Source organism: Scatophagus argus, chromosome 10 (genome assembly GCF_020382885.2).
Source record: "Scatophagus argus isolate fScaArg1 chromosome 10, fScaArg1.pri, whole genome shotgun sequence".
NCBI classification, from domain to species: domain Eukaryota; kingdom Metazoa; phylum Chordata; class Actinopteri; family Scatophagidae; genus Scatophagus; species Scatophagus argus.
Window position 1 is genome coordinate 9,178,841 of NC_058502.1, and position 25,234 is coordinate 9,204,074.

The 25,234-nt window shown below is 38.8% G+C and overlaps 1 protein-coding gene across 1 annotated transcript in view; it reads left to right on the forward strand.

Moving 5' to 3' along the window:
• The first annotated feature begins 10,228 nt into the window (after window positions 1–10,228).
• Window positions 10,229–25,234, forward strand: part of LOC124066055 (E3 ubiquitin-protein ligase NEURL1-like) — a 29,504-nt gene continuing 14,498 nt past the window's right edge. The window contains exons 1-3 of the mRNA XM_046402122.1: window positions 10,229–10,552; window positions 15,070–15,311; window positions 16,027–16,348. Coding sequence (XP_046258078.1) covers window positions 10,519–10,552; window positions 15,070–15,311; window positions 16,027–16,348 — 598 coding nt within the window. The 5' untranslated portion in view covers window positions 10,229–10,518. The remainder of the gene's footprint in view (window positions 10,553–15,069; window positions 15,312–16,026; window positions 16,349–25,234) is intronic.

Genomic DNA, 25,234 nt, shown 5'->3' on the forward strand with positions numbered 1-25,234 from the left:
CTTTTCTAAAAACTTTATGGCAGAAGAATGATATTGTGTTTTTCTCTATAATGAAAACATATTGCAACTTTATCTTTGTCTTGTGGTGAAGATGCTTATTTTTTTCTTTTTTTCCTTTATTTTTTATCTACAATAACCCTTCCCTGTTTATTTCTGTCAGAAAATTTGTGATGATTACATCTGTATTTGAGCTACACCATTTCAGCTAAATACAGATGCAATAATCACATTATGCAGATAATTTTCTGTCCATTCCACTTGATGTGCGAATAATCCTTTATGAAGCATTTCATTATATGCAGATGACTTATTGCTTTTTTATTCCAAACCTAATGCCTTCTTTTTGTGCTGTATTAGAAGCGTGCTTAAGGTACCTCTGAGGTTAAGAATTTCAGTTTAGTGCAACAGTTGTTAACAGCTTGGAAGTACAGCAAAGTGTAGGTTTCATACAGCACTATTTAGACCAGTTTTCTCAGAGAACAGTCAGCGCAGATCTCAATGTATAACAGAAACAAACAAATATGAGCTCTGCTTTCCTCCTTACCTCAGCTATTCATGAGCTGGTCTTGAACTGCAGTTGCAACAAAAAAAATAAATAAAAAAACAACACTTTGGTTCAAAACTACATTTGAACTTCAGTATTTTGTTTATGCTGAGGTTGAAAAGAGGCTGTCAAAATCATATTCACACTTTTCCGACACAGCACATCCACACTCAAACTTGTTTCTCCACAGCTGTCATACAAAAGACTGTAGTACATGATAAAAATTTAATAGAAATCATCAAAGAAAATCAGTGCTGTTTGAACTGCTGTAATCAGCTGGTGAAATAAATTGCTGTATTTTAATAAAAAGCCATGGGAACATAGATTTCTGTGAAGTTGAAATCAGTTTAAAACAATGTGCTCCTTTTTTTAAAAAAAAGCTGCAGATATTTGTTATCAAAAACTGGTGAACACTGCACCCAATTAACTTTATTCATTGTTCATCTGTGTCTAATTTGATAAAAGAAGGCCCAACCTTGTCATCACTTGCCTTTGCCTTTGGGGCATGTGCCATATAGATGAAAAGAAATTAAAAAAACAACCACAACAAAAAAAAAAACATCTGATCCTGGGCCAGATTACACAGGCCCTTTCGACCTCAACTCAAAAGTCACACTTCCACAGTCACGCTGACTTCAGTCCTACAGACAGATTGTTTTCAAGCATGAAGCAATTCAGATATTCTAACAATCAGCAGTCTGTTCCATTAGTGTATTAATATGTAAGTTTAGTGCCTATAATACAATAATAATATTTTAGTGCCTAAAATAATGAGAGATTAAAAATATAGTTTTTTCAATACCACAGGAATATGAAATTACCTGACAATACTGACCAAATGTCACAAAGGCGAATTTTACAATATAAAATTCTCACCAAGGGTAATCTTTTTGACAGTTATACAAAGAAATATGATAATTATGCTGACATTTAATTGCAATTGTGAATTAATTTGCTAGTACTACTCAGCAACAGTTAGTGTTATGTCTGCTGTGGTACTGGAGAAAATCTAAGAAGAATCATCAGGGGTATCTTTAAATATTAAAACCTGTATTATAAACACTGTGATTCTAATGCCGCAGTAAAATAAAATGGGGCTTTAACAATGTGACACCATATAAACTGATAAAAATTTACGGAGGACATTCATGCTCCTGAAAGAACAAATCATTTCCATTTTGGACATTTGGTGAGCTTTAATATTTATTTTGCAAAACAAATGAATACAACACAGCTAAACTATGAGAATTAATAGAGGATCACTACCAATGTTATGATAACACTCTGATTCAGTTACAGCTAGCACCACCGTTAGGCTACAATGTCCACTCATACACTAGTATGAATATCAAAATCTAACAGGACAGTGTCCAGGAAACTTACTGAGCATATTTAAGCTCCCAGGAGGATGAACAATGTTGACTTTGTTGACTCCATGTTTTCCATTGATATGCAGTCCTTTCGTTTTGCTGGATGTACTGAATATGGTCAAACTAAAGTTCAGCCTGAATGTAATCATTTAACAGACAGCTCCACACTGACATGCGGTTGTAAGCTGCCCAGTACTCCATATGCTTGTTTTTAATAAAACACGCCCTTAGCAGCGGTATAAGATGAATAAATTACACCTCATAAGCAAACAGAGACAGGCAGTGTTTGTTTTATGTCCTCTATTGTCATTACATCATTATGAATTTATGTAAAGAGCTTTAATTATGCATTAGACCAAAGCTGGAGGGACCACCTTAAATATTTATTGATTATAAATGTCATATTTCATTATAAACTTGCTTTATTCACAGTTAGTTTACTCTTTGCTTCGGTTAACATTCCAACATGTTCGCAGACTGCTCGAGCAATGCTTTACCGGCTCTATATTAGTGAAGGTTTAAACAGTTTATAATACACTGCTAACAATGGTGGAAAGACTGTAAACAGCTGTACAACAGCATTTCTTCATAGTACAACAGGGCTTAGATGTTCTGGGGTCGCAACGCCAAGTAGAAAACATGCACTTTAAAATTTAAGTTTTATGTCAAGAGTGCCTTCCTTTCTCACACCAGTCATATGACACTATCATTACATAACTAAACTACAACAGCAAGTAACTGAAATAAAGGGGTGTGAAACTACACCTGGCTTTGCTTTATCAACATCTATTCATTTCTTCCTCAGCTGAATAGATGCAGGTGCAGAGCTGTTTGAAAAGAAGCAAAAAAAAAAAAAAAGCTGCTCTGAATTCATTTGATTTGCTGTGTTGGATCAAATGAACCACAAACTGATCAGATGGGAACATCGGTAAAGTGGATGGTGCTTGATTTCCACCACAACTACAACTACTGATATGAGGATGTGAACGCACTATAGCTCACACACAAAAAAAATAGATTAAAAAAACTCTTATAAAATGAATGAGGACTAATTAGTTAATGCTGTGTTCTTCAGTACTGCCTACTGAGCCCCTCCATTATCTGTTAGTGCTGTATTATTTTGCCATTTTAACATGCATCAATTTCTAGGTCATAATACATTACGCTCCACATGAAAATTATACCATATTCTTTTGCATTTGTATGGGATACTATACTGAGTTGCACAATGGATATGTGATGAAAATCGGAGACATTTCAGCCATGGCTAAAGTGATCCTGGCTCTATAATAATGAGGATTTTTCTTTCTTCCTTTGGCTTGCATTTTATCCTCTCTAGAGGAAGATCAATTGTAATCATCAGAACTATCCATAGTAATGAAAGTGATGGAAAGCCCATTTTCAAATGCAGTTTTCACATGCTCCAATGAATGCTTCACAACTATCTTATCTGGTTATTGATGAGCGCATCATCACACAATACTCAGTGGGAACAAATGCGCCTCATATATTATCTGTATATGTGTGGCCATATATGTATGGGTGTATGTGTTCCTTCTACAAATTCAAAGATATAAACGAACTATATTACATTAGGTGTTTTTTTGATAAACAATATGATATAAATAGAAAATATAATGAAATTGTTTTAGCTGCCCATCTTCTTTTGGAGGAAATTTGCCCTTTTAACAAAAACAAAAACATCCTGTTTTTTGATCATGGACACCCAAGGCGCTCTCAGCTCAAAACACATACTTAGCATTATTTTATCACTTTGATACTCACTTTGGAACTTCTAATTGTATAAGAATTCATTGCAAATGTAATTTTGATCGGCTTCAGGAGTCTGCTAGAAAATGATGCATTACTTCCACTTGAGAAGCCCACTTGTAAAACAGTTTATGTTGAATGTGATGGATTTTCAAATTACATCAAATAAGTCTATTTTAGTTATTGAATTTTTGTAATAGTGATAACAAGAATAATAATCAAATTGTAGGTAGGTGGGGGATAGATAGAGCCTCAAGCTGTCCAACTTTGGTTTAACCCAACAGAGCCTAACTGGCACTTAAGTGGCACATAAGAAAGTTTCTATTCTTGATAACATACGACTCAGTGAACCTGTTTCAACTGTGAGTACTTTACTCAGACTGTTTTATTTAAATTTCTTTTAATCATTCCTCACACAGATTTGCGTTGAACGTACTTTTACCAGTCAGATAGGTTTGATTTGTTATACTTAAGATTATCACAGTAATGCAGCTTGTGTGAATGAAAAGGGTTGAACCCTGTATAGCCGCACTATACAATTAACAAGAAAAGGTGACAAAACTCAAGCTACAGATATGAAATAACTGCCACTTTAACAGCAGAATAAAACATCTCACACACAGGTCAGGTTGCAGAAACCATTTTCCAAATGAATCCTGCACTCAATCAGGGCATTTATGACTATGGTTTCTGATTTTTGCAGCTTATTTGCTGCTCTAGTGGAATTTGTGTGACTTGATGTGGTTATTCTGTACATATGAATCACATACTTAAAGATGAATTTATTGAACTGGTACATTAATTCATTAGGACAAGAAAGGTGGAGAACCTTTGTATGGTTTGCATTAGAACTGCTGGATTTTTCTTTGATTCCCAGTGTACAACTAAATATTTTTTCACAATATTATGATGTTTTTATGTAAGCCTAAAACCTAAAACACATGAAATTAAGGTCTTTGGCTTCAATCTATCTATTTTGTCAAATTCACTGTTTACTGCTCTGTCTTCATAAGGCGGAGCGCTCACAGCTGGACCAATTCAATACTTAACAATCGAAAATCTGCCACGTTCAGAATCAATCACAGGAAAATTCTTTTTTTTTTCTTTTCAGGATTAAATCTGTCATTTTCTGCTCACCCCATACCGGCACTCAGATCTCCACTGAGGTTTTGACTGATACCCATTCAGTTCCTGTCATCTCCCAAACATTTTTTTAGACAGAGGAAAACAAAAAGCAAACATAAAATGTCCATCAAATTTCCCTGAACACCTCATTATTTACCTCCGAGTGCAGTGGTGACGTGGTCTGCTGAGACTGTTGGTGCCTTTTAAAATAAAGCATATTCACTGAGGGGATAATGAGTGGACCCACAGTGTAATTGCTTGCTATAAAAACATCTGATTATGGTGCACAGGCTAGTGCGAGAAATGTAATGAACATTTTTTACTGTTTTGTGGCTGTAAAAAAGGATCTCTTCCACAGTCTGGGAGGCTAAGATGGAAATGTGTGGGGCTAAACCAGTAAATTTGTGTGTGTCTGGCAGTTATCCAAATGTCACTGGAGTTTCGATTAACATTTGGGTGAGTAAATACTGATGAATTTCTTTAACGATAAGGTAAAGGAATAAAAAGATACAGAATATTACTTTTACATCATTCATTTTTTTAAAAAGTCTTTTGGGGGAATTCAATTTAATTCTCAAATCATTCAAGACCATTCCAGTTCAAGTGTTAAAGGAACAGTTCTACATTTTTGGGAAATATGCTGCCAGCCACCGACTAGCTTAGATTAGCACAAGGACTGTAAACATGAGGCAAACAGCTAACTTTGCACTGTCCAGTGAGGACAAAATCTGTGCACCAGTCCTGGATCACCAGGACCCTTCATTTTGTCTTTATTTTATTGTTTTCAGGATTTTTTTTCTATCAAGTCAGTTTTACTTTTATAGTCCAAAATCAGAATTCTTTTCTAAGTTAGAATGATGGCCAAACACATGTTTTGTGAGGTCACAGTGACCTTTGACCTTTGAGCACCAAATTCAAAACAGTTCATACTTGAATCCAAGGGGACATTTTAGTCAGATGTGATAAAATTCCCTCCAAGTGTTCGTGAGATATCCAAATGGGACATAATTAATTTGAAGAAATTTCATGAAGGCATTCCTGATATTCTGTTCAAGAGAACGGGACAGATGAACAGCCTGGAATCATAATCCCTCCAGCCACAGCAGTTGTCAGCGCAAATGCATAAAAAGAAGAAAGAAATCGCATAAAATGCAGCAGAGGAATTCCTTTTCCAGGATGAAAAGATGAATATACATATATGTATACATGTGTACAGAGTACACAGAAACAAGAACATTTAAATTGCACTATTGAGCAACAGAGTAACAATATTGGTTAAATAAATTTAAGCTGGGTCACAGTTGTCCTCCTTTACCCCAAAGACCTGGAAAGAGGACGAACTCAAGCAAGGAGTGTGTTGTCTATCCCAGCTGGCTACGGGCGAGAAATGGGGTCCACCCTGAGTTGGTCACCAGTCAGTTGCAGGACTGACACACAAAAACACACACCTGGGGACAATGTAGAATGGCCTAGTAACCTAATGAGTGCAGTTTTGGGACTGTGGGAGGAAACTGGAGTACCTGGAGAAAAACTATACAGGCACAGGGAGAACATGCAAACTCCCCGTTGTTCTCCCAACCCCATGTTCATCTCTCTGAGGCAAACCCAGAAGAAAATGGTAACAATAAAACAAGGTGCAAGTGCACATTCAAATCCTACAAGTGCAAAGAGAGATGTTGAAATTATTTTTTCAAAAGCTGAGTTCCACACATAACAGCATATGTAAACAGTATAAACATATGCCGAATAATTTTATGTTGCCCGTCATACATGTGCCATCAAGAAATGTTTAACTTTAACTTCTGTAGATACTTATGCAAGTAAACAACAGTATCATTACATCAACATTAACAATCATATACTGCGTATTCACTCTAAATATTTTGACACCATTACGTAAATCTAGCCTCTCAGTTACCCTTCACAGAAAACATTTGTCCTGATCCAGGAGTCAAGTTGTGCTGTTTGGGGCACATTTATCCATCAACAGCAATAAAGGGATGCAACGCTGCTGTGAACTGAAGGCTTTGTGGTAAAAGTAATGGGTTTCACAATACTCAAAGCTGCTTTTCAGGTATCATTTAGCTTAGTTAATGAATAATTAAAGAGATGGAGTGAGATCATCGCTTCTCTGTGAGTCATTTCATAGTCCCTCACGTCTTAAAACACATAATAATTTCAGTTATGATCCTTCAGTTCCACACTCTCTGGATCACTGCACACCACTGAGCGCCAGGCTAAATAAAATCTAAACCAAGGACATAACGTTGTTACGTTCTCCTTGATCTACAACCTTTAGTTCAAAAACAGATGAAACCACTGGATGATCATCTGTCAAAGCGGGAAAGAAATGCAGATAAGTACGGTGAACTCAGATTTTTTTTGTATACTTACTTGCTTTGTATAAAAGCTGAATGTCTGGTTGTTTGTCTGCTCACTTTGGCACTGCATGTAGATACAATGAGAGCCCCCAACAATTGCAGTTGCATTTCTTTCTGCAAGCATCTTTTGCCAATAAATAAACTGGATTCTGGTAATAACAGATGCACGTTTAGAGTCCCTTCTAGCTATAATTTGCCTGATGACAATCTCATGATTAATAACTTTTCCCCCAGTATCTTGGTTATATCACTGTCACCTTTGAATGGTATGTGACAAGTATGATTTCACCTCTGACACTTGCATGGGTTCCTTTCCTGCAGACGCCTCCCTGTCGAGGATCATATGATGCTCTTGTGTTGCTTTGTAATGTTTTGCATATGGCTCCAGGGCGAGGGTCCAAACTTTTGAGTAGAATGGTGTTTTTGTTCAACATGAATCTTCCCCGAAGAGAGCAAGCATGCACACGGCTGCCTCAAACAAGGTTGTCAAGATGTCCGTGGAGGCCCAATGCCAGCACACCCCACCAGGCAGCTGCTGCCTGCCAGGCGCCCATCTACAAATAATCTACTGTGGGAGGAGGTGTCAGTCTGTTCTGTCAGGGTATACAGTGCATATCAGATCCTGAGTGACAGGTTCAAAGCTATTAAACAAAGAACTTGGTAATAATAACAATTCGAAAAGTGGTGAGAATAAAGTAATTGAATTTAACCAAACTGAGTCAATTTTGAACCTGCTATTATGTGACTTCAATGTGTGAATGAATTACTTATAACCTACACTATATAGATAAAAGTATCCAGACACACATCTTTACGGGGCTGTTTCTCAGGGGTTAGGCTCATCCCTTTACTTCCAGTGAAGGGAAATCTTGAACTTGACTGGCCCACACAGAGCCCTGACCTCAACTCCATTGAACACCTTTGGGATGAACTGGAATGGAGATTGTGAGCCAGTCCTTTTGGTCCAACAACAGTGCCTAACCTCATAAATGCTCTGCTGCATAAATGGGCAAACATTCCCACAGAAACACTGCAGAATCTTGTGGAAAGCCTTCACAGAGGAGTGGAAGTTGTTATAGCTGCAAAGCTGTCTGTGTATTTTGAATGTAACGTCATTAAAGCCTGTTGGTGCAGTGGTAAGGTGTCCCGATATTCTTCTCTATATAGTGTAGTCTAGTAAAATCTGGCTTCATCCATTAGTATACACATTTTTAACTAGTCAAACGACTAGACTGTTGTTGTTTCTTGCAGCAACGAGGATTTTGAAAAGAGCAACACGCAGAAGGGAGGAAAACATCGCCTGAAATAGGCAGCCAATGACTGGCTTATTCTAACAGTCTACATCCTGTGAGTCAGACTAATGTTGGAAACTCAATGAAAAGATGACAAAGAGATGCAATATGACCACAAGGAGATGAAAAAATGGGTGCAAACAGACAGTAGACAAGCATAATGCATGCAGCTGCATTAGTCTCGGTGGCTGGGACCTATGAGGGACGGATTATGTCAAGATTTTTGTGGAGATTATTCATAGGTAATAATCTTGTAAGAAATGATGTACTGGGTAATGAGATCAGAAATGTGATGACAGTTCTTCTGGCATGCAAGCACTATGACGGTGCATTTAAACCCAACTGAGGCGAAAATTTCTTGTTTTGTAATTGATATTTCACAATATCTAGATATCTGACACCCTCCCTCAGTTTCTGAGTAGTGGCATGCTGCTTTGATATTACTGTAGGACACAAGACATCATGTTTTATCATTTCACAGTGAACAACACTTCTCCTTGTATTACAGAACAGCCAGTCAGATTTTGACAGCCCCATGATCAGGTGGCGTGTCAAACTTCATTAGATGAGACTGTCATAGCTGCAGGGTCCATGCCATAAATCCCTGTCTTCTGTTCGCACTTTTTGCTTTGATGTTTTTAGTTCATCTCAATTTCCTGTGACAAATAAAATTTGTTTGACCACTTTCCATAGAAAATCACTACGCAAAATGCCGCCTGAAAAACCTCCACTGGTACGGCTTTTCTCTCGTTGCAAATTGCTTACAGACGGTCGAGGTAACCGCAATCAGTTTGTATAAACAACATGAGAATATAGCTCATGCTACAGAGCCAATACAGTGTCTCACAGCCCTGGCTGCTGACACGAGTTATGTAAACGGTAAGGCGACAAGGCAGATCCTGAGAGAGGTGCCCAGTAGAGACCAGGACCTTCATGCCAACTCTGTACCTTTGAAGCCACACACGCTCCAGAGAAGCCTTGACAAGATGCTGCTTTACTTTAAAGCAAAAGAAGAAGGACCTGAAACGCTGTCTTTGAGGAAAATTACTCATGAAGTGAAAACTGAAGTTAATTTACTTCCCAGCGTTTGCTGTTCAGGCCCAGTTTCTCAACTCCAATATCATGGTAAGCTTGATTCAACAGTGTCTCTGCCTGGTCAACTCCACTGCCAAGACAGGAAGTCATATCAGCATTCATCTTCTTACAAGTTAACAAGTAAATCTTAAAACACTGTGTTGAGTGAAGGTGGTGTATTTAGATGCACATAAACCAGCTAATTCTTAAACCTTCTATGGTTAGAAGAAAAACTTGCAGTGTGACATTTCTGTATTAATCATCAGTTTCATCCATTCCCTCCAGATGGGTCCTTGAAGTGGTTTTCAGAAATAACTGAGACTGTGTTGTCAGAATATTTCCTGCGTGCATGTTTATTTTCCCGTCAGCTGATTCAAGTTATTCTAGGAATATGTGATCTTAATCATATGAATGTAAACATAGACAAACATCCGTTCGTCCTCACAACAGGTGGAGAAGGGGCAGACCTATAACAACCTGTTTCAACCTGAAGCACCATGGCATGAAACGGAAATAAAATATAGAGAAAAGAACAGGATCTCTGTTGTGGATCCGTGAATCCCTACAGAGGCATTATGTGAATATTACAAATAGAGATACATTTGTGAGAATAATACCAAGAATCTATGAGAATAATGTTGATTTATCGCCTGCACAGACTCATGAGGTCCCTTCTGGTAGCTACAGCGTTGAAGCCCCACCTCCACTACCACCTTTTATGTTAATTTCAGCGTGATCTCTGCACGGAGTGGAGGGAGCAGCTGAGTGCTGTTGGATCTGTCGGCTGCCGCCTGCTGCCTAATGTCGATGAGGCTTTGGACAGACACAACCTGCCGGTAATTCACTTTTGTGAACGGCGTCGTGTCCGTATAATGTCGCCGCCGAGGACGCGCGGCTGAGTGTGAATATCTGTGGATCCAGCCGGTAGTTAGAGAAGGGGTGAACGCACCTTGCATCCAGCCATGGGAGGTCAGATCACCAGAAATACCTTCTACGGTAAGGGACATCTGGCATCACGGGACAGGATTGATTTTTTTTATTAATTAGATAAAATGAATGCGCAGATTATTATAAGAGGAGATGATATAATGGAGCTGTGAGCAGGCTTGTGCAGCCTGAAGCCCTGTGTGCATGAAAACTGTAGGCGTCCTGGTAGCCTAAAATAAATGAGAAGTCAAAGTAGCCAAGTTTTTACCACCTTCTGTAAGTCACGACTGGCTCTGAATAAGAGGAAATATGGAGAGGAAGTCATGTTTTTCAAAATGTAATACCGCACATCCTAAAAAACATCCCAAACAGATGCAAGTTCCTCATTGAAGCCTACTTCCAGGAAGTTAAAGTTTAAAGATATCAAGCAGGACAAAGTGGCCCAAGTTGGTGCATAACTTTTTCCACCTGGCTTGTTATGCGTTTGTCTCTTGCAGCCAGTAGTTGAAAGTGCTCCACTTACAGGCCTCATGAATGTCAGCTTGTTGGCAATTAGCGTGGCAATTTTCTGTCCTTTTATGTCTCTACTTATGTGGCTGTCAATTGATTATGCAGACTATTCGATGATTGGATGCTTTTATTTATGAGTTTTCACAATAAAGTTACACTTTAGTGTCTGTTTTACTAAATTATGGTTATTTGAGTTATTGGTTAGTTTTTACTTGCTTTCTGGCAGTGATACATACAACATGTGGTATTAAATGTATTTACTGTATTGCAGTTTGAATGTGCAGGGTATCATAAATAAGTGGAAAAGCAAAGCATAAGCCCAAAATGTTTGACTCATTATTGCATTTGTTGTTGTAATTGTTTACTTATTATTGTGACAATTTAAACCATGATAAAAAAAAAAAAACAATGTATCAAGCCTTAGTCTATGAGAGTAGTTATTGATCATATCAACTGTAAAGCGGCAACAACTGGTCAGTTAACTGATTAGCTGATCAGCAGAAAAGTACTGAGCAACTAATTTATTAATTGTTTTTTTACGTAAAACGTCAATGTCCTCTCATTTCCCCTTCTCAAATCAGAATCAGAATCAGAAAGACTTTATTGCCATTGTAAGTGAAGAGGTTTCACATTACTAGGAATTTGTCTTGGTGATTGGTGCATACATAGAACGTAACAAGTGTGTGTGATTATTGGCTACTTTCCTGTGCTTTATATGACTGTAAGTTAAATATCTTTGTCTTTTGGACTGTTGGTTGAACAAAACAAGCAATATAAAGACATCATCTTTAGAAAATTGCCGTCAGATTAATAGATAATGAAAACAATTTCAGCACAAATTGTTAATTTGATGAATATGGCCCTCGTTGACTTTACATTAGCAATTAGATGATTAGATTTCTTAATATCATATGAGCTGACACACCATACGTGATGGATCACTGCCTCTTGTTTTCTTGTTCAACAAAAAAAATGTTTTTTGGTCTCGGCTAGTGGCATCATCTATTTTATATAACTTCAAAACGAGCAGAACTGATGAGTCATCACTAGGGCTGCAAGTTAATTACTTCATCATTTAGTTGATCACTAGGAAATTCATCAGCAGCTATTTTGATGATGAACGAATCCTTCTGGGTCTTTTCTTTTTTTTTTTTTAAAGAAAAAAAAATCCCTGGTTCCGGCTCTACAAAAATAATGCTTCCTGCTTTCCTCTGTAAGTCATCTGTAGTTGTAAATTGTAACACTTTTTACGGACAAAACAGAAACTATTTTCTAGACTAAATAATCACTTAAAAATGATCGTGAGTTGGAATTAAAAAGCACTATGAAAGTAACAGGACTGACCCACAGTGATACTCACTTATGTTTACCTTTTACCGAAACCACACAAGCTGACATACTTGCAAAAGCTTAAAACATATACATACCCTTTGGCTCTTAGGATGCTGCCAGAGAGTGCTTGTCTTGTGAGAGGGGGCCACAGAGTCTCGATACTAATGTCACTTCACATTAGGGCTTCTGCTGAGGCCTCTTAGTGCGACTGAGCCTGGGGATAAAACACAAAGGAGCATAAAAGGCCAGGTGATGGTGGCCAGGACCAGTCTTTGTCTCTGTTTGTCCACGTGGTGTTGTATTAAGTAACATTATCTTTCCTTAACTTGCTCGTCTGACATTTGTCATGGCACCTTTCTTTTATCATGACAGGGCTCCAGTCAATGTTTACCCTGATGTCTCCATCAGGTTGCATGACTTTTTAAACACCCTTCAGCAGCCGCTGTGTCATCAGCGCATGTGGTTCAAACCGACTGCCATTTACAGTAAATCCTATTTGTATTTTTCCATTTATTTTCATTATTTATAGTTAATATAGACCTCTGTGCACTCTGAATGCTGAGAACACACTCCCTGATGCCAGAGTTGTGACCTTAAAGCTGCTCATAGGATTATAGTAGTATAGTGAGGATAAATGAAGATACTGGATTAGATTGTAAAGTGTTGCTGCACTATCTGCAGAGGCCTCTGAGGTGTTGCTTCTGTTTTCAGACCTTAGAGGAAATACCCTATTCAGACTCAGGCCTGGTCATTGACGGAGTACAATACAGTCCTGTTTTGTTTTCATGAAGACATCACGTCTGACATGACATCATGGATGCAGTATGGTCGAAGGATTTGTTATGACTTCATTTAAGACCACTGTTGTGCGCAGAGCACAATTCGACATTGTTCTGCAGAGACAAGAGCATGCGAAGAGCTTAACAAATACACTGTACTCAGCCCAGAACACTTGGCTGAGCCTCTCTGATTATGATTTGAAGGGAAAGGCTCTTCCTAGTTTAACCTCAACAAATTATACGTTTTTACATCCATGGAGGGAAATAATGTTGTCATCCACTGCTCAGACCTCTATCTCCACCCTGAAATCAGAACAATGGGGTTACAACTGACCTGGTCTCAAAAATCACATGACTAGTCATTGCCAATCCTGACACATTTAATTGATTTGTCTCCAGGGTACATTATAAACCTTGTGACCCTCCAAGGTCCCTTAAAGGAACGCAAGAATATCTGTCTTTGAGCAGTGGGTCGTATTTCTGTCACAGCATCTCCCACACAGTCTGACAGATTTAGGTGTGAAAATACAAGTAGTTCTCAAGGACAAATAAGGTGTTAATTAGGCCTAAATTATTTATTTGGCTTCCTGTCTTGGTGGTGCATTGGTTGGATTTTATGGTACTTTAAAACCTTTAAATGTCATTATAGAGGAGACTTAAATTTATTGAGAACCCAGTGTTTGTGGGAAAATGCTCCTCGACAACACCACTGTGACCTTGGCGTTGTACTTTGAAGAGAAATGTGCAATGCCAAATGGGTAGAGTTCATCCTAATGAAGGGGAGTGAGTTTGGTATGAGGCTCATGATGACTTTGAGAACATTTTTTATCAGTCTGCAATCGCAAAAGAAAGATTTGATGAGAAAAAGATGTTGCTGATGAAGATGGTGCAATATTATCAGTTACTGTAAGTGGGAGCACTCATGATTCACACATGTTCCCATGGGAAAACTTTTAAAACTTTGCTACATATTGTGAGTCAAATGTTCTTTCTTCTTTGGGTCTGCTCTCATTTTGCCACTTCCTCTGAACAGCTAAGCACAATAAATGGAACTTAATCTCATTTACTAGCAGCTGTTTTGTATATGATTGTGCTCATTTTCTGTTTTTTTTTCATTCTGATAAAGCAAGTAGTGTGTAGTTGACTCTCAGGCATGAGGCACAACTGGTAAACAACATGTAACAGCCATGACTTGTTATTATAAGAGCAGCTTTGCTGTGTCAACTTGAACATAAGCACATCAAGAAATGAAGAATCTGCTTTTACTTGTATTAATTTAGCTGTTGCTAAATGATGCCGTATGATGATAGAGCACCTTACATGCTTATCATTTTTATTGTGTTGTTTGCTTTATCCTTCTCCTGCCCCATTTTGTCCTCTCTGCTCATTATTTTACAAATGTGTTCCAGCACAGTGAAAAACACCAACTTGTTTAAAACCTGGCAAGATGTACAATAACAGAAGGTGAAATGACCTAAAATTACAACGTTTTGTGTGAATTTCTTACAGCTGCATTGTTCTCCTTAAATAAGTAGCCAAGGGACCAATTCTGTCCTTGTACTTGTATTTTTTTCCATCCAAGGACATTTTTGCATGTAATTTAACTTGCGTATTGTTCTTTCATGTCTGCTTTAGGTGTGTGGTTTTACTGTGTCACCTTGAGGAGCTGGAAGGAGAACATAAAAATTTGATTATGTAAATGCATTTTTACTTAACTTGATGTAACAGGACCTGGTAAGATATGAGAGAGGAAATGACATGTGACAGAGTCAACCTTATGATGCCAGTGTATCATTTAAAGTGAAGCCTGCCGTGTTACAGACTATCTAATCTAATATTCCAATCTAATATAAAGTTTGGGTATTTTACTGTAAATTGTGCCACAGTTAGAATTCATTCAGTTATGTATTTTCTACTCCCCACCTGTGGACCAAACTAAGCAACCACTTTGCTTTCTCCTCATAGATTCTCTGAACGGGCCTTTTCCGGCCACATCCCATCGATGCCACCACAAACCGAAGCGCTGCCTGCCCATCCAGCCATGTGGGAGTTTGTCCTCCTCTCCTTTGCTCTTCCACCCCAGCACCAAGGGTTCACAGATAGTCATGGACATGTCCCAGAGGACCGTCAAGAGACAGGCCAGCTTCTGTAATGCCATCACCTTCACCAACAGACCTATCGCTGTGTATGAGCAAGTTCGGCTAAAGGTAAAAAAAAAAAAAAAAAAACACTAGCTGGCAGCACATGTCTTGTATCCACATATATATATACACACACAATAAATTATTGGGTTAAAATCTGAACCACATTGCATCACCAATACAATAAACTTCTCAATAAGTCCTCCCTCGGTATGTTTTTGTTTATCTTCTCCCTCCCTGTCTCTCTTTCTTCATCCCCCTTCTTTTCTCTCCTGTTTTGAGTTTCTTTCTTTTCTCTCTCTGCACTTGTGTGGGCCAAAGCAGCAGCAGCTTAGAACAAGTTTCCACTTCACCTATCAGGCCATCTATGACTCGAAAGTGAGAGAGCAGGGCAAGCATTGCCATGTGAGGAATACTGTTATCTGGCACGGTAAATGCAAAGTAAATAGAAGTTTGAAATAAGACAAAAATCGTTTGCAGGTGATAAACATACCAAGAAAACTAGTCCTATTCTTATCTTAGAGATTTTTAGCCAGACTGAAATATCTCAGCAACTATTAGATAAATTGCCATGAAAATTTTTACAGACGTTGAAGTGGCATTGTTATTACGAGCATGTTGGCATGCTGACATTAGCGTTTAGCTCAGATTGGTCTCACACAACCACAAGCATGTCTGTAATCTTATCCTGCAGTTCACAGGAGAAAGAGAGAAGATACTGTAAAGATTCGTGTTGTTTGGGTTTTTTTTTTTCCATTAATTAAAAATGTGTGCTCTCCAGATCACTAAAAAGCAGTGCTGCTGGAGTGGTGCCCTGCGTCTTGGTTTTACATCCAAAGACCCATCGAGAATCAACCCAGACACCTTGCCGAAGTACGCCTGCCCGGACCTGGTTTCCCAGAGCGGCTTCTGGGCAAAGGCCCTTCCAGAGGAGCTCTCAAATGAGGGAAATGTTATCGCCTTCTGGGTGGACAAAAAGGGTCGAGTGTTTTATCGAATCAACGACTCCAGCCCAATGTTGTTCTTCAGTGGTGTGCATGTCTCTGAACCTCTGTGGGCTCTCATAGACATCTATGGCCTCACGAGGGGGGTCCAGCTGCTTGGTGAGTCATGCATTCAGAGCCAGATCCTTTCTGAGAAGTGATGATTGATTAAATGGTGAACTTGATTTAGACATTTTTCTTGACTTAGTGCCGTTGGTCTGTCAGTCAGTCACTCCACATCTTTATTCCAGACTGAAATATTGCAATCTTGGTGATACTCTGTGTTTTTAAGTTGTCCAGTACTTTGGTTTCCCATGAGCCTCAGCTAAACTTTGTGTTTAGGACTAAAATGTTAGCACTTTAAGCGAAGTCGGTGAACATAGTAAATATTTTACTACATTGGCTTATTGTGCATTAGCATGCTTATATTAGCATTTAGCTCAATGTGCCGCTGTGCCTTAGTACAGCCTCAGAGAGCTGCTGTGGCTGTAGACTCCCAGTTTTGTTACTACAATGCTTTACCATTTGAAAAAATTCTGCATCTGGTGTTTTTTTTTTTTTTTTTTCAGTCTGAACGGCCAAAAGGTGATGTTACACACAGCTGCTCTACTTTTCCCACACCAACCAAATAGCTCAGTGGAAAAAGATGGTGGGAGATTAGGTAGATTGTATAGTTACCACGGTTGTTAGTATCAAAGAACTGTCCCTAAAGGGGGAATTTCAAAATGTCTGAAACCCCTTGAACAAGTTCTCTGTGCTGTTTGAAGGGTCATTACATCAAAGAAATTAAGAGAAAGCAGCCCCCTCCTCCACCACCAGTCTTCCGTCAGTCATTAACAACAGTTTTTCACTGTAATGAATCATCTGAAGAATGTTTGGATTTCAGACTGGGACACATTTATGAAACGCTTCATGCGTTGAAAGCAGCTGTCTCTAATTTTTGAAAATAATACAAAACTATGAAAAATAGATAAATAGGAATCCTTGTAGATGCCTCAGTACTATTTATAACCATTTCCAAGAATTGCACTGCCTGTCTCCAAAGAATAGAGGCTGTCAGCGCCATTAATAAAAATAGAAGAGGCTCCCATATTGTGTAGATAGTGCCATTTAACCTCATTTCTTGTGGTGTGGTTGACAGCGAGAACCGTGTTATCTCCTGATGGGCTGTTTGGTATCCAGCGCCAGAGTGCGACTATCTGGGGTTCACTGGCCTGTCGGTGCTGACCAGCACACAGCTCTTGTCGAAGAACAAGAGGAGTGTGTTGGTCATCCCAAGAGGACAGACAAGAGGAGGGATGATGTCAGGTAGTGACATGTCTGGGGTGTTTTTTCCAAGACAATCGCAGCAGTGGAATGTCTCACTCTCTAGATCCAAGTCTGAATTCGACTTCAGGTGGCATGTGATCGCCTTTTAGTCATCTCAGCACAAATTCATATGTTTAAATGAGTTTGCCAAATGTTATAGTATAATTACAGAATTCCTCCAGTTTACAATTAAAAAAGTCAAGGTTTCCCAGAATGTGTTCATGTAATTTCTGCTTGTGAATGAGGCCAGCAGGCCTAAATACCTCTGTTTCTTCTCTGGTTTTCCCACATCGATCACCTTTATCTCCACATTGATGACTTAAACAGAAAAGCCTCAGCTCTCAGTCAGCTGAAGGATCACTTGGCTATCAGTTTTCGTCTGTAGCCCGAAAGCCTTACTACTCACGAGCATGGTATATCTCATAGACCCAGTATTGTTTTAGCTGTTGGCTGCAGTTCAGCAAACACTAAGTCTCTGAAATATGGGTGGAAACATCAAAGTCTGGTGCTGTGAACTGGCACATGTGCACATTTTCCTTTAACAGAAGGGTGCATTTTGATTCTTAATGATGCTTACACTAGGGTCTGAAATTAATGCTGCACCAGCTGATAAACTGAGCCAAATTTCACCTGTTATTGGCTTGTTGTCACACAATCAGTCCAGTTGGGAATTACAGATCTGCTGCTGTTGTTTACTTGTTTGGTTTGTTTTTCCCACAGGAGATAAATGTTGCTACAAGCTGCATATAAGCTCTGTGGAGTGTAGAAAATGGCTTGGTTAGGTGACCTTGATTTGGCTTTTGAGATAAATGTTCAAGACAGGGGGAATAAAAAAGAAAATAAGATGTGATAAACCTTAGTCAAGAAAACGATTCAGCATCACATTCATATAACGTTGTCAATATCACAAAAATAATCCAGACTGGGGTGACAGAACCAGTGATATCACCTTTTTTATTCCACGCTTTCTTCTTCCTCATCAAAACCTGATGTCTACATTATGTACAATGCACTTTGACCACCAACTACTTGATCAGAGATTCAGATATTATTTTAGGCAGTAGCTGCTAGCCGCAAGCAGAAACGGCTTTAAACAACTTTTTCACACATGCAGTAGTACATCCCAAGACTTCTGAAGAGGCTTTCATGTGTAAAATTGGTGGAATTCCCTTTAAAGTGTCATTATCTCAACGTTAAAATGTATCATGCATTAAAAGTTGTGCTATAAACTGGCAATGTGGATTTTTAAAGATATGATCATGTACCAAAAATGAAAAACAGTATCAAGTTGTATTAAGAGAATTGTAGGATTTAATGTTTCTAGAGGTTGAACAACACTAGGGATTCAAAATCAGGATCATGACATCTGATGCTTTGATTCATTGTCTTTCTTTTTATTTTTATTCTGTCTCCTGTGTTATGAAAGTGTAGTGGTGCTAAATCATTGGAATAAAATGAAAGAGCTAATAATAATATGGCGACTGATAACAGGGTTTACTTCCCTAAATCATATAACCATTACTTCTCTATGCTGGGCCAGTCTTGTGTTGTGATCTCATTCGCCGCTGGCTCAGACCAATCAGCCTTCACTCTTTCTTATTTTAAGAGCCATGTAGTGAGCGTAACTGTATCTGATCACCTCCTTTCTGTGAATAGCTTCCTTGCCTTTAATATTACATGGATTAATGATGAAAGTGTCTCCGCTCACATGTCAGGATACATTACCGTAACTGTCACTGTCATTTTCCTGCGAAACACCACCTGAATATACAGTAAATGTCTGCTGAAGACAGTGTTGCTGGCACAATGCGTCATTGCTATTCTGATGTCTCTACCTCATCTGATTATTTAGCTTGAACTCAGGGTTTCTGTGATCCTTCTTAGGGTGTATATTTCTAGAAAACTGGAGCTCCTAAAATTCGTTCTGAATCCATTATAAAGTTGCCTCATTGTTTAAACTATTTTTGCCAAATCAACCTGATTGTTTTTGTCATTCAGTAGCTGTGACCTTCTGTGAAAACCATCAATCTTAGCAGTCAGATGGTTTTTTTTTTAGCTTGTAGATAATCAGCGTCAAACACATGCTGCGCAGGATTCTTTTACTGTTGTCTGTTTGATCTTACATGCCGTATTAAGGAAGTTATCAAAGCTGCGATCCAACACTTCCTTTACACCTGTGCTGTCTCTCAGTATGGCATGCTGCCAAACAGCTTTCCTGCTATCAGGTCTTTTTTTTTCATGTTTAAGTATCTTTTTAAGAGCTATGTTGTTTCCTCCTCTAAGCTGCTATCAAGGGAGTGCAGTTCAGCAGCTAGCCACCCATGCAAGGAGTCAAAGGTGATCCTGAGATCAGTGAGACAGCTTGAAAGCTGAGATGGTGTTGCGTAAGAGAAGAAGCTAAATTAATCTACTGAAATCAAACTGAGCCTGAGGGGTTGTCCAGACCAACAATGCTGCCCATGCAATTTAAGAAATATCTGTTACATCACCACACTTGTCCTACTCACGCAGCTATCAATAAAGACTTAAGTGCCCTGCTTGGGTTTTTTACTGAACAGCCTGTGCTGTTGAGGATCTGCGGCGCTACGCTGAGACACATTAGCCCTTGGAGAGACTTACAAAAGGTTTTCTTGAGTGTACAATATGGTTCAAGCAGTGTAACTGTTTTCAAAGCACAATTTGTCAGCTGCATTTTCACAAATGTTTCTGTTTACTATGTTTCTCTAAGCAACACTGTAAGAAACCTTAAAGTAACAGTTCACCCAAAACTGAAAATTCTTTCATTTTCTACCCACCCACATGCTGATGGAAAGTTGTATAAAATTTCATAGTTCACAAAACATTTCTGGACTTTCATAGCAAAACAACATTACATCATTCTCCTTAGCAACTGAAGAATCTGAGGACTTGACTTAAAACATAAAAAAACCTCCTGAAAATAAAGCTGGCTAGTGTAATCTAAGTGTCTAGAATTCCTTGAATTTCCCTCGGGATCAATAAAGTATCTATCTATCTATCTATCAATAGAAAAAATTTATTGGTATTAAAATTTTTGGTGAACTGCTTCTACCTCCTTACTAGGCACTGTGGACTTTATGAAACAGAAAACGCTATTTCCTCATTTTAAAAGTTTTAAGTTTGAGAGGCTAGTTTTATGCTTTTTAGCAGTTAACTTTTCAGCATTTGAGTTTTGTCAGGTTTGTTGATGTGAGCTCCAGAAATCAGGTCACAAATAGCTTGCAAGTGCTGTTTTCAGTTTCATTTCCCCGAAGCGGAACACATATGGGAACGCTATACCTTTCCACAGTCAAAAAAGTAACGTGTGGCTGCAGTCTTAACAGAATGTGTTTGTTTATGGGACGACTCCCAAGAGACCACACAGCATCCACCGTTTTGTACAGGTATGATGGATTCCTTCCAAGTTAGATAAGCAGAGCGAGTCAAAGGCATCTTGTGATGGATGCAAGATGCTCTACTGGGGGTTTGTTTACTAGAGGTAGATGAATCACTTAATCACTGACAGAATGGTAGTGATCCGTGAGACCGGCGTCAGCTAACATCATCTGCAACCTGTCTCTCTAGTCATTAGAGAAGAATCCAAAATGGCTGCCAGACTGTCAAGAGGCTGTATGCCTCTCAGGTGATTAAGAGGTGAGTGTTGACATCAATCATCTCTGTACACGGTATTGCGATGCATTTGGCCTGTAGAGCATCATGGAGGGGAAAACCTACAGCGGTATGCTTTTAATACTAACTAACACTGCGACACGACTTGTGTTTCCACCACAGAGGACAGACGGAACAGCTTTAACAGAAGCTGCAGGACCTGTTGTTTGTGAATACAGTTTGCATGCAAATTTTCACCTCCACCAAGGAGGTTATGTTTTCAGTTCGGTTTGTTTGTTTGTCTGCTGGATTGCTGGAAAACTACCGGACCCATTTTCATGGTATGTAGTGGAAGGGTGTAGCATGGGCCAAGAAGAACCCAGTGAAATTTGGAGCAGATTAGAATCATTTTTCACTTTCGTGGACTGTGCATAGGATTGGGTTGTGAGTTGGCCCCTTTTCCTCTGCTAGAAAGAGCAGCAGTGTTCCAGCAAGCTAGACAGTGAATGAAGAGAGGGAGCGACATTAGCGACAGCAAAGCAGTGAATCAGAGAAATAAATAAAAGTAAATAAATAAGGAAAACTATTAGCTGGATTTCCATGAAATATATTGCAAACATTTCCTTATAATGAAGTAACAATCTTCAATATCAGTCAATCTGTTGATTGTTTTATCCATTTCTCAGTTCATTGTTTGGTGTATAAAATATCAGTAATTAGTGAAAAATGCCCATCACAATTTCCTTAAACCTAAAGTGATGTCATCAAATTGTTTTCTCTGAACTTGTCCACAAATTCACCGACATTTTCAGTTTACCACAGAAAGGATGAAGGAAAAACTGCAAAATCTCACTATGTAGAAGCTTGAACTTGGGAATATATAGAGAAATAATGGAACAATTTGGCATTTTAGATGAAGAATAATTGAAACAATTAATAAATCATCAAAATAGATATTTTTCTGTTGAACAATTAATCATTTAATCCCCTTATTGTTTTACCTCTAACCTGTGCAAAACCATCAGCATGTCAGCTTTTGTCATTGCGAGCATATGATACCATGACAGCATTAGCATTTAGCTCAAAGTGTTTATATAAAGCTTCACAGGCCATAGACTTTCTTCTAAATTATTTGATGCACATTTGCAATATTTCACCACTGCATGTAAAATAATTTAAAATTATTGCTACCATGTAAATGAAACTGCCTCTTAGCAGTTAAAGAGCTCCGAGTACCTGTGACTCATACCTGTTTTGTCAGCAGATGAAGAGATAGCGTGGAAATGCTGAAAACCACTGTGCTGCGCAAACATGTTTGGTTGTTTCAACCTGATTGTGCTGTACTTTCCTTTCTTTGTGTCTATTTTTGTCTGTGCTCAGTCGGTGCACCTAGCGCTCACGCTCACTTGCTACAGATCTCACTTATTGTTTCGCTTGTCAACACAGATTATGTGTTTCACAGGGTTTCACAGGGTTTTGATTTGTGGATAAGGTAGTTTTAAATATATATTGAGGTCACATAGGTGCAGTCTGCCATGTGTGGCCAGATATGCAGTGTAGGGTCAGCATGTAACAGTGCAGATAAAAAAGGCCTTGTGTGACAGGATGAAGAACAAAATGTAGACTGTAAAACATCCAATACAAGTTGAACTTTAAATTCAGTTATATATTCGTACCTGTTTCCACAGGGCTTCATAACGGAGCAGCACTAAACTCTTTTGTTCATTATGATTGAAGAGTACAAGTGAAATGCATGAAGGCTCTGATTACCCTGAAGTACTACAAATGGATGCTGTACTAATACGTTTGATTTCTCGTCTGATGCTTACAGCCAAATCCTCCAAAAACAATAAGGTGGGAATTCAGGATGATAATAACAACATGCAAAGTCATCAATCAAAAGTCAATTTCCAGCCAAAGGCACACAGCAGACAGTGAGGGGGAAAGGCAAAGAGAAATGCTAAATGTCCTCATATTATAAACGTTTAGTAATGTCCTTGAGTTGAATTCTTTTGGAAAATTTAGACTAAAATCATGAATCATACTACAGCCTGTTGCTCTTTTTCCCCCTTTTGTCCTCTCTTTCCTTAGTCTGTATGCTGATCACAGCAATAAATCATATGAAAAGTGCTCCTTTTTCAGGAGACTGGACACTTAAACGTGATTACAGTCACATTAAGATTTTGTGAGACTGAGCTCCCAAGTTCTCCTCTTTTGGAAATTACTGAAGTCTGGAACATAAGTCCAGGTCAAAAGGACCAGTAAGGGCCACGCTGATACCTTTTTTGGGTAAAAATCTTAAGGCTTCAGATGATTGTGGTCCATGTCTGTGGTAACCTTGTCCATTTCTAAAACGTTACATTGTCTGTCTGAGCTTTTCCACCATGTTCAAAGCTGAAGCAGCAGCTATGCTCCTTGGCAATCAGCCAGTCCTCAGTCCCTTCCCAAGGGCAGCATTGACATGCCAGCTTTATGAGCTCAATCTGACCTTGTTTATGTCTACACTACTTCTTCATTCATTAAGTAAAAATGACAAATTCAAGTATACTTAAAATACCAGAATTCTTGGATTTTTGAGTGTGGTGCTAAGGGAAATGACGTACTTCTGCAACGCAGTTGCGTTGCAGTTAATTGCAATGTTTTAATTGCTTGTTGTGATGTTTTTGGATTGAAATTGTGGATTGTTGGTAGTAGCTTCACTTCGATTGGCATCTGCAGCTGCCCAGTTGGCACTTTATCCTGGTAATATGGGTATACAATTATAGCACATGAGTTCATTAACTGCCAAACAATGCACTATGATGATCAGAGTGTAGTTTGTGGTGTGAAAATGGGATGCAGATAATAGACAGCCTAAATTCCATAGCCAAGAATAGCCAATCTGTGATGTGTTTTAATTTACAGACTCTCACTGTGATACAAAGCTACAACATGAAGAAATATTTAAAAGATATAAAGATAAACACATTTCAGAGGCAAGGCATCAGGTTGGGAGCTGCCAAGGCTTGTGAACATGTAATACAGTCATTAAAAAAGGAAGAGAAAGAGAAGAGAGGTTGAAACATTCACAATTACTGATAATAGTAGTTCACCTTTCCGAGGATAATAAGCCTTTAAAAAAATCTGCAGTACACTGGCTGCAATCAACAAGACAGAAATACTGGACGAAGGAAACCATGGTAATGGTGCCTCTGAGGCTGGTGTTAGTCAAGAGAAGAGCAGGACGCCAAGAAATTACACTGAGAGATTCACACACTCGGTGAAATGCTGTAGGGCAAATTATCTTCATCATGGTATTTTATTTAGCATGCGGGCTAAAAGAAACAAACTTTGTCTAAAGCCCGCATAAAAAGCGAGCGTATCATGTTGACATGATGTGGAAATCAGATGAGCTCACGGTCTTTCCACATAACCCTGGCAACTGCAGGGGCTTTGCAAATGTTGTAGTTGATATGCCATGGACACACTTGACTGTTATATTGTTAGAACATCAAGACTTTTCCTTTATTTCTCTTTTGGACCCTTATTGTAACTGAATTAAAGTCATTCAGTTGGTTGACAGTTGGTTGCAATGAAAGGAGAGGTCTGTTGTAAACTAAAATATTTGAGGGCTGTCCCTTGGCCTAACATCTGCCAGCACGTACACATCAGGATTAGGGACTATGTATTTATAAGAGCTCTGTTTCAAGTGATCTCAGAGCTTGGAATTTATTTGATTTGTTGAACCAAAATAAATGCCGCTGGACAGGCTATTGTGCCTCAGTTGGGATTTAATCGGCCCAGATGGACTCGAACAGATTTGCGGAGAAATCAAAATAGAAATCATAATGGAGCCTGTCAGTTTTGGATCCTGGGATCCGGGCTGTACAGGGGGAAGCCTTCAGAGAGGAGGCTAATCATTTTCAGATGAACAGAGTCTGATCCCAGTGAAAATGTGAATGTGTACTGTGTCTTTTGTGTGTATATTAGTGTGCAAATGTGTCCGTCTGTGTAGTTTTCTTAAAGGTTCTCCTAATACCAAAACTACGAGAGAATCTGTAACTAGCGAAATGTGTTTAAAATCAGGTTGAAAGACACCTCATTAACCAATGG